The sequence below is a fragment of the Ictidomys tridecemlineatus genome, chromosome 2, assembly GCF_052094955.1.
Source record: "Ictidomys tridecemlineatus isolate mIctTri1 chromosome 2, mIctTri1.hap1, whole genome shotgun sequence".
Lineage (NCBI taxonomy): Eukaryota > Metazoa > Chordata > Mammalia > Rodentia > Sciuridae > Ictidomys > Ictidomys tridecemlineatus.
This window is the reverse complement of record NC_135478.1, coordinates 174104912-174115824: the sequence shown is the minus strand read 5'-3', so window position 1 is coordinate 174115824 and position 10913 is coordinate 174104912. Positions and strand designations below refer to the sequence as shown.

At 37.6% G+C, this 10913-nt stretch overlaps 1 protein-coding gene across 1 annotated transcript; it reads right to left on the bottom strand.

Moving 5' to 3' along the window:
* Window positions 1-9228: 9228 nt before the first annotated feature.
* LOC101959206 (large ribosomal subunit protein eL33) lies at window positions 9229-9561 on the bottom strand. The gene has a single exon (XM_040291149.2). It carries the CDS (start codon window positions 9559-9561, stop codon window positions 9229-9231), a length of 333 nt encoding a protein of 110 aa, XP_040147083.2.
* Between the last annotated feature and the right edge of the window lie 1352 nt (window positions 9562-10913).

The following is a 10913-nucleotide window of genomic DNA, read 5'->3' as shown; positions in this document are numbered from 1 at the left end:
TTCACAATTTTCTACTACTGCTGATATTCTTTTTGTTTTTCTTTGCTTGGAAGCCTTTATACATGTTCATTACCTGAAACTGGAATCTTCTTTGCCTTATTATTATTATTATTATTATTATTATTATTATTATTATTTTGTGGTACTGGGGATTGAACCCAGTGGCACTCTACCATTGAGTCACATCCTCAGGCCTTTTTATTTTGAGACAGGTTCTCACTAAGTTGCCCAGGCTGGCCTTGAATTTGTGATCTTCCTCAATCTCCCAAATTGCTGGGTTCTTTGCCTAATTCTTACTCAACTGTCAAGTCTTAATCAGAATCACTTCTCAGAGAAGCATTCACAGATGCTCTGGCAGATACTATTGATGGCCCATCTGTCACCTATACCCAGCTAATGCTTCCATCCTTACACTGCAGGCATGGCCACGGCTAACTGCTCACGCATGTACCTTTCTTCAGAGCTTTGGCTTTGGCTGAGGGAAAATGCCTTGTTGCAAAATGCCTGGAATTTTACTCTGAGAGGGTGACTTGAGAGGGCGACTTGAACCACTTACCAACTGATAAGGGGGAAATGCTTCATCCTCCATGCCCAAGTGGAACAAATTCCAATCTGCCATTCATGCTCCAGAGCTGTGAGATCAGGCTGAGCTGAGAGCTCTTTTGAAATCAGATTCAGAATTCTCCCCTGCCTGAACTTGCTATTTTCACTCCCTTACACATTTCCTCTGTGAGTACTCCCTTAATGAACCACTTGCACAAGCATCTCCATCTCAGCCTGAGCTTCAAGAGGACCTTCCCATAGACATCCCCAATATAAATGATGCTCCCCATTATTGTCTCATACACCTTCATTTTCTTCATTGCTCTTCTCAAAATTGCAATTTTATATCTGCTTGTGGATTCATTCATTTTCTATACCCTATTAGCCGTGAGACTGATGAGCTCTGAGCTCTGTGAGGGTGGAAACGTACCTGTTTCACCTACCACTGTGTCCTCACCAATAAGGCCAGGCTCAGTTCCATGGGGAAGCTCACAGGTTGTTGAATGGATGAACCAATGTGCAAATTTGTTGTCTTTCTTCAGGATAAGAATTGCTGGCAGTGGATGCAAGGTCTTAAGTTTTTTTCTTAAAAACCATGATTTGTATGAAACCCAGATGGTTCTCAAAGCCCTACTTGGATTTAATCTTTTGGTGGTACACCCTAACCAACTGAAATGCCTCTCCACTGGCACCAAGGTAGATGCCTCTTCCTCCAGAGAGTACAAAATACCCTCTACACTAACAATAATATCTTCTGTAATTCAAATAAATTACTTTAAGTCTATGTTCTTATAGAGATTTTATAATAATATGAGCCCTTTCAGTTCTTTGTTCATTGATATGTAAGATATTATTTAGCTTTTACTAGGAACAGGCACTCTTTTGGTTATTGTAGCTATAGCACCCAACAGCAGCTGCCTACTCTTATGAAGCTTCCAGTTTACTGGGGAAAGAGAGTCAATTGATGAAGAAACAAGCGTGACAAGCAGTGATGAGTGCTCAGAGAAGTAAAGAAGGACAAGAGGTAGAGAGAGACTCTGTTCAACAGAGTAGGCAGGGAAAGCCTCTCCAGGCCTAATTGCATAATTATAACCCAATAAAGAGTCATATAATAATATTACAATAATGGTACTTCTTTATGTGTTTCTAACTGGAAGCACTTAGAAAACAAGGATTTATTAACTTCGATTCTTCTTTCCCATGAAGAACCAGAAGGAGGAGGAAAAGAACAAATAATTATGAAAAAAAAATGTGATATTTTATTATTTGCCTTATAGTGATGAGAAAACCCAGATTTGGGGACATAAGACCTTTGCCCAAGGCACAAAATAAATAAGTGTGAATTTCCACTCCCGGAATCAGTCTGAACAGTGACCCTAATTGAGGCCTTTTGTTTCTTTTCTCCCATTATATTTTATTCTCTCTTTCTCTCTAAGCTACTAATCTGACTCAATTATCTTGGATTAAATATTTATCAGTAGAATTTTTATACATAAACTTCTGTGCTTAAAAAGTCTCATAACCAGATACAAACCTTAAAAATATTTTAATCTTATGAGCCACCATTAGTCAGTCAATGGTATTGTTGAACATTTATAATGTATTAAACATTGATCTCACCTTGAATAAAGAAAATTAACGGAAAATATTTTCTTTTGCTTGTGCATTTGTTGTTTTTTTGTTTTGTTTTGTTTTGTTTTAAAGAGTGAGAGAGAGAGAGAGAAATTTTTTAATGTTTATTTTTTTTTTTTTAGTTTTTAGCGGACACAACATCTTTGTTTGTATGTGGTGCTGAGGATCGAACCCGGGCCGTACGAATGCCATGTGAGCGTGCTACCACTTGAGCCACATCCCCAGCCCCTGTTGTTTGTTTTTTATTGTTAACTGATGACCTAATGAATCAGGACTCATGAACTTGACAGTCTGTTTTATATATGGGACAGAATCATTATAGATATTTATTTTTAATAATAATGACAAATTTATTTCATGCTCTATTGTTCCTAAAACACATTCACATACATTATCTCAGTTTCCTCTTGCCATATAGCTGTGTATTTGTGAGACAGATGAAACATCTTAATAGAAGTGTGGAAATCGGGGCCCTGACTGATAGCCCAAGCTTATAGCATTGGTATGGGAAAACTCCAAGACAAGAAACTGAAGTTGTAACTTTAAATACAGTGATCTTTCACTATCTGCTCTCAGTGAGAGGAGAAAAGGTGAAGAACCGGAGGTGTGTCTGAGACCAGACGGGTCCATTCTCTAATATCTGCTGAGTCCAAGTCAGGGTTGACAGCATAGAAGATGTGGGTTGGACAGATCTGTGGATCTCACAGTGAGCCCCTCAAAAGGGTGATGCTGTGTGAGTACCTGCCTTTGGAATCAGAACCAGTATCTTTCCTAATCTTAATATTAAGCTAATTGAGGAAAGGTTTCTCTAGGAACTCTCTTCTGAAACATGTCAAAATGAATGAGACAATACTAAGCAAACCTTAGTAGCTTCATAACTTAAATTATTAACCAATGTGATTAGGAAACCATCCTTTGTTTGCTATTAACTTGTATTAAACAATTGGATTTCCTGATGGCCCAATTGTTCTAGGTATGTGGCATGCAGTTCTGTATGCTGCCGGGATCCTTCCTGATATAGGGTCACTTCTGAACCAGAGATTCTACCATTCGAAGTCTTGGTAAAGACAGAGTTTCCCAAATGCATTTTCAAATATGACAAAAGCTGGCTACATAGGCAGTCAAACCATAACGGATCCCCAAAGCTTTACAACAATAATAAAAAAAAGTTTGAAAAGACAAATAACCTAAAAATCCCCCTTGTTGTACTGTGACTGTTTTGCCAGCATCAGCATCTGTGATTTGGCATGGAATGTTTAATAAAAATGCAATGCAGGGCTTAAGAGTGCTTCAATAGCCCTGCCTAGAGGTTCTTTTCACTCAATGAAACAGCAGATAGGAACTGAAAAGATAGAGCACATAAATAAGACCAAAAAGGTTTTATGTGAATTAAGCAGTATTCAGCTTTATACATTCTTTTAATATATATAAATAGTGTTCTCAGTGTGTGCTTTTCTTGCATAGCTGTTCATTAGTGGCCAAGAATTGCAGTTTTTATGTTTATAGGTTGCCCTCCAACCAATTAAGTGGAAAATGGAGGATTTTCCTCCCCCATGATTAATTGCTGAGCAATAGCCTGAAGAGTCTTCAGGGCATTGAGATTGATTTTTTGTACTTTTGGGTTGTAAGAAAAACTGGTTTAAGTACAGCATAATGGCTGCAGATTGAAACGTTGCTCATTAACAGAGCTCATGCTTTTGAAATTGGTGCTTAGGATTTTCCTTCAGGGGGAATCGGGCTGTAATGTCTATGTAGTTTTTGCTACTAGACATTAGCTACCAAGGATATTAAAAGACAAGCAAAAAGTAGGCCTGTCAGTTTGTCTCAAATCATTCAGCTTCTAAGATAAGCAGAACTTCCTCAGGCATAAAAAGAGAGTTTGAATGATTCATAAAATCCTTTCTCCACATTAAAAATGAAGGAAAGTTTTAGCTCAGTGGAAGAGCACTTGCTTAACATGTGTGAGGCACTGGGTTCAACTGGAGTTTTAGCTCAGTGGAAGAGCACTTGCTTAACATGTGTGAGGCACTGGGTTCAACTCTCAGCACCACATATAAATAAACAAAGTCCATCAACAACTAAAAAGTATTTTTTAAAAAATGAAGGAATGAAGGAAATGACAATCAAAATGATTCATTTATTCGCAGCACATAAATGAAACTTCTTTGGGAAAATATATGCTGTACACGTGTACATATATGTATGTATACATGCACACATATACCTGCATGCATATATACAGAGAATTCAAATGCTTTCTCATATATAACTATCTAGAGACTTTAAAACCAGTCTCTACATTATGTGTAATGTAGGATTTTTTTTTTTTTTTGAGAAAAAGGAAGAAGGTTTATTCTTTGCTAGCAAAGGGGAAACACAGAGGACTCCTGTCCCAAAGGCTGTGATTCTGCCCATCATCAGGAACAGGGGCCTTTGACAGAGGTGATTAAAGGCTACATTCCACATGTTCTCTGTCGAAGTTGTAATTCACTTGTTAATTTAAGAGAGTAATTTCTGAGATCTTCTGGTATCATCCCCAAAGTCTGGATTACTTTGTTCCTATTGCGGGTGTATGCTCAAGGACAAATAACTCTGCCTAGCTGGGGAGAGAAAGTTAATCCTGTTTCCTCTGAAATAGTGCAGGATTAAATTTAATGACACATTTGATTTTTAGACAACTTGTGCTTATTTTACATTAAATATTATTTATGTATTTTTCTTTATAAATATTTCATTTGGTTTAGCATAGACATAACAATAATATAATACGATACCTTTGATTTTTAAACAGGTAGGGACATTGCATTCATGAATTACATGGCTCCTTTCTGGGTGATTAGAGAGAGGATGTTATCTTTAGGAATGTGTCAATGTTATGATTTTAAATGTCAAAATGATAATTTGGTGATCTTTTACATTTGTGTTTTGGTTCCTACAATGCTTTAACATGTTGGGTTTTATCAAGGTCAAAAGACCAATTTATATACCTACAGGTAGGTTAGTATGACTATGTTTCTATGGAGAATTAAGCACATATTTTTATCATCATTATTGTATGTAAAACTAATAGTTTATATATAGCTAATAATCTGTCTTAATTTGAGTTGCTATACAAAAATTACCATAGATTGGGTGGCTTAAACAACATTTATTTCTCACTGGTCTGGAGGCTGGGAAATCAAAGATCAAGGTGCTGGCAGATCCAGTTTTGGTGAAGGGCTACATCCTGGTTTGTAGACAACCAGCTGTCTTCTTGTATCCACATAAGACTAAGAATAGAGAGGAAGCTAGCTCTCTCCTACCTATGTCTTATTTAAAGTCTACTAAGGTCACAAGGACCTTACCCTCATGATCTCATCTAAACTTAACTACCTCCTAAAGGTTCCATCTCCAAAACCAGCACTGTTGGAATTAGGACTTCAACTTGTGAATTTTAGAGGGATACAAATATTCAGTTCATAAAGAAACTGCTCAATTTACTTACTAGTTTATAGTTTTCCATGAAACCTTTCTCTCTCAGTCCTTACGATATAGCTTAGTGATATATCAAGCTATTACAAGTTAAGCATCACTAATCCCCAAACCCTAAACCTGAAATGCTCCAAAATCTGAAACTATGAGCACCAACATTACATCACAAGTGAAAAATTCCACACCTGACCTCATGTGACAAATGAGTCAAGATGCAATCATACTAAAATATTGCATAAAATTGCTTTCAGGCTATGTGCATAAGGAATGTATGAAACATAAAAGAATTTCATGTTTAGAATTGAGACACCCCCCAAAAAAATATCTCCTTGTGTACATGCAAATATTCCAAAATTCAAAACAATCTGAAATCCAAAGCTCTTTTGGTCCTAAACATTTTGAATAAGGGACACTCAACGCGTATTATTATTACTCTCCTATAGATGAGGAAATGGAGGCTCTGAGAAGTTAAGAAACTTTCCTAATAATACATCTCTTATAAAAAATCAAGGTGAGATGCTAAAAGAGCTCAGAGCTATGACTTCATTGTGTACTTTATTGAACTCTACTCTCCTAAAGCTCCCAAGATGACTGCCTAAGGAATCTTTTGAGAAAAATTGGCCTTCAAATTTATAATACTGAAGGCCCGAGTTTATTTAACATAATGAAGAAAAACTCATTCAGGGAGATTCTCCAAATCATCCCTTTTTTGCTTAAGAAGATCAATAAAGAAATGGGTAGTCTTTATAGGCATACTGGTCTGCAAATAGAATTTTATCATTTAAACCACTAATATCATTTTCAACAATATCTAAGTGGTCCTTATTAAGCATCTGTACACTTATTATTTTCCTTTATTGGATTATCTTTTTAAAAAATATTTTTTAGTTATAGTTGGACACAATATCTTAATTTGTTTATTTATTTTTATGTGACGCTGAGGATCAGACCCAGTGCTTTACACCTGAAAGGCAAGCGCTCTACCACTGAGCTACTACCCCAGTCCTTATTGAATTATTTTAATAATGCTCATATGAATCCTGTGAGGATGTTATTATTTACTGGCCCCATCTTAGAGATGAATATAAATCATTGTTTTAACTAGGCAAAAATAAAAAAGCATAGTCTCTATGGATGAATCCTCAAAGTAACAACATGCAGAACTCTCAGCTTTAGAGGGTTAAAGAAATTTCAAGATAGCAAGCAGTAAAGACTCTGAAAGAAAAGGACAGGGACTTTAAAAAAACAGTGTTTTTCTCAGAATACTATTAATAACCAGCAAAAAAGCATTTTTATAGCGAAAGAGTCACTCTCTGCAGCCTGACTCAACATACTGTCTGGATTCAACCAATCAGGACACCACTTCACTATGGAGCATTTGTGGATTTAGTTTTAAAATGCTATATTTCCTCTATACCCTGAGGCTTCATTCCAGGGTTGAACCCCTCCCTGTTCTGTGTTGAATAGTAAAATCAGCTTAGTGCTCACTCAGTCTCAGAGACTATTTTGCCTTCATGTTGTTATTACCGTACCATTCATACAGTAATTCAAATGGGCAACTTATTTTTAAAAAAATGGCAGCTAGTGGGCTAGGGGTGTAGGTCAGGGGTAGAGTACTTGCCTAGTGTGAGGTGCTGGGTTCAATCCCTAGTACCATTAAAGTTAAAATAGTAAAAATAAAATAGCAACCAGAAAACATTTAAGTAAAGATGTATTTAGTCATTCATTTACTCATTTTTTGAGTCCCTACTCTGTGCCAAGCTGCCATGCTAAAACCTTGAATTTCTAGCCTGGTGACATGAAGCCTGTTCTCATGGGGTGCATGATCTAGTCATCAAGACAGATACCAAATAAGGAGTCAAACACATAAATATAAAGCTGAGATTGTGACGTGTGCTAAGAAGGAAAGGTGCCCAGTGCTGTAAATTGGCAAGTGGGAATTTGGCCTATTCAGGGAGGTTGGCCAAGGCTCCTCTGAGGAAAACATCCTCCAAGCCAAAAGAGGAGAGAAAGCATTATGGGAAGGGAATCAGGCAGAGGGCTTGGCGGAGGTTGTCTGGAGGGAGGAAAGGGAAGAAGACCCCATGGAGGCCAGTGTGTGCAGCTGGGAATAGCAGGGTCTGGTGGGTCAGGTGGTCTTCATTCTAAGAAGTGGAAGGCCTAAATTTGTGTTTCACAAGGCAACTATGACTGCTGTATGTAAAAAATGGGTTGAAGGATGTCAGAGTGAATGCTGTCAGAGTGACCGGGGAGGTCACTGTTACTATAGTCCATGGAAGACTAATCTACTTCAGAAAATGCAATATTTATTTATTTATTTATTTGTATTTTGTTTAGAGACAGGGTCTCACTGAGTTACTTAGTGCCTCACTATTCCTGAGGCTGGCTTTGAACTTGTGATCATCCCGTCTCAGCCTCCTGAGCCTCTGGAATTACAGGCGAGGGCTACCGAGCCCTGCTCAAAAGATGCAAATATTAATGTATGCAGTTAGAAAGTATCTCAGAGACACATGTGTGACTGCCCATATGGTGCGACCCTACTTTGTGTACAACCAGAGAAATGAAAAGTTGTGCTGCAATTTTGCACAATGAATCAAATGCATTCTGCTGTCATATATACCTAATTAAAATACATAAATTAATTAATAATTAAAAGAAAGTATCACAGATGTGTTCTCAAACCAGCTTATCATGTGCTGTTCTCTCTTTTCTTTATTTCCCTGATGTTCAGATTTTCTCCTTTAGTCCCTGATGTGCAGTATCAATTATAATGAGGCCAGATATTAAAATAGGTTGAATGCATCAAGGGATAAAGGGATAGGCAAAAAGTTATTTATTATACTGTCATGCTGTTTGTGAGAGGAAAAATGTTAAATTTTGGAGCAGTGCCATATGCAAAAACTAATAAATATTTTTTTCTGTCCATGCACTGTTTTATTCTGAAGTAGAATGATGCAGCATTAGGTTGACATTTTCAGCTTGCATTACACCACCAATCAAGTAATATACACTTACTTGTCCAGTCACAAATCCCAAGAATTGTCATCCCAGCCCATCAGAAGGCACTAACAAATATCATCTATTTAATTTCCACTGAAATTATTTCCAATTCTATTTTCACTCATAAGCTTCCCAATCCATAGTGAACTAGTACAATCCATTACAAAGCTTTTTTTTTTTTTTTTTGGTAATGCTAGGGATGAAATATGGTCTCACACTTTTATGCACTCTTACCACTGAGCTATGTCCCCAACCCTTTTGAGAGATAATTTTATGCTTCTTTCACTTAATCTAATGATAAGCCACCTTTCCACTTTTCCCAAAGCATATTTATTTCCTCCAAAATGCCTATCTATTAAGATACTCACATTAACCTGTTGCTTTCTAAATCTCTGTAGCTGCCCCATACTGTCCATTACATATAACCCTCAGACTTCCCTGTATTTTCAAGATGCTGGGCAACCTCCACCTTTTTAAGCATATAGCAAATCAACTGAAGACGGTTAAGTTTTTGAGTCACCAAACAGTAGCAACATCAAAAATACAAGAGCACAAATCCATCTTTATTTATTTTCCATTAGTTTAAATTCTTGAGGGGTACAGCATCACATGGATTCTGTGTCTAATGGCCTTAGTAGGAAGAAGGTTGCTTTGGAATTTGGCCCAAACCATGTCACTGTTTCCATGGACACAAGTTACCTTTCCCCAGATTACTCTAGTTTTGTTTGGTTTGCCACTAAGAGTCACAGTGTTGGTTTTTGCATTGTACACATAAACACATCTCTTGCCCAAGTAGAACTTGGTTTCTACTCTGGCATAAACACCTTCAATTTTTAGAACTGTGTGCTGCCTTTGGTTCCGGAAACCCCACTTATAGCCAGCAAAAAGAGCTTTGCACCACAGCCTTCCAGACATATTTGCCTTTTAGAAGTCCTGTTCCCAGCAGGCCTCCTCAGGCTCCAAGGTGGCAGGAAGAGCTAAATGTTTTAATAAATGTTTAATGTACATGAATAAATGACTAATACATGTTTTTAATAACAACACATTGTGCTTAATATCTCCTGCTTCTTGTACCATGTATACATTTTCTGATGTTACTGAAATAATTTTCTTGAAAAGTGACATGTTGAAGTGGTTCTATGAGTCATAACTTTAAATGTCCTCAGTTTCTGCTTTCCTAGTATGTTGGGTAAGGGCCTAGACAGGCTGCTGGTTTGAGTCACTTTTGCTTATCTCACTAGCTTTCCTGACAGGGATATTGGGAGAAATAGGGATTTTTTTGTTGTTGTTGTTTGTTTGTTTTTTCCTTGGCAAGCAGATGAAGGCTTATTTTATTTCAGTGATACTGAGGCTTCTATATACAGACAAGAGAAGGGGAACTTTATTTTGAGATTCCTTCCTACTTTGATGGTCCTGATAATTTCCTTCTTCTTGGCCTGGAAGCCCTGCTCACCAAGCTTGCACACTTCCTGGCTCTGGAGCTGCTGGCCTCAACCTTGTCTGCTTTCAGCTTATAGATGTGTTCCCACAGTCCTCTTGTTTTTGAACGCAATGCCTTTACCTTCAGTGAAGATTAATGATTAATGGTATCATAGCAGCCTGGGCAGAAACCCCATCCTCCTCAGTCTGGTGACCCTCCCTGGCATTCGAGCATTGGCTGTACCCCACTTGCTCACCTATGCCCATATGCCTGCTCTTCCTGCAGGCCAATGTGTTTTTCCATCATTTAGTCAGGGAACAATCACAGGCTTAAGGATAACCAGCCTGTCCTTGATCGGCTTCTGGATCTGCTGACAGGAATTGACATTGTGATTTCATTGGGTCCTTAAAAAGACCTTCTTTTTGCCATAGTGGAGGACCCTGGAGGCCAACTTCTTCTGAAGCCTGAGCATACTTGTGACTGTGGTCATGGCCAATTAAATAGATTAATACACATTAAAGCACTTAGTGTGTTGCCTGGCACATAATAAATGTTCGATAAATGATGGCTTTTGCTTTTATTATTGCTTTCCCCCCATTTTTTCTAATAAATGTCTTGTTATATGCACAGTTGTTTTTAGACTAAAAGTATAATCAGCATACAATATTAGCAAGCTTATCTCTGGATGCTGGGATGATGATTCTATCTGCTTCTTTATATTTCAATGTATTTTTCTGTTTTAAGAACAAACATGCATTGTTTTACCGCAGGAAGTGTTCTTTTAAATTGTCTTGGGACTGGGGATATAGCTCAGGGGTAGAGCACTTGCCTAGCATGTATGAGGCTC

Excerpts from the sequence above, each read along its gene's own strand:
- LOC101959206 (XM_040291149.2), bottom strand. The coding sequence starts at position 9,561 with ATGTCTGGAAGGCTGTGGTGCAAAGCTCTTTTTGCTGGCTATAAGTGG.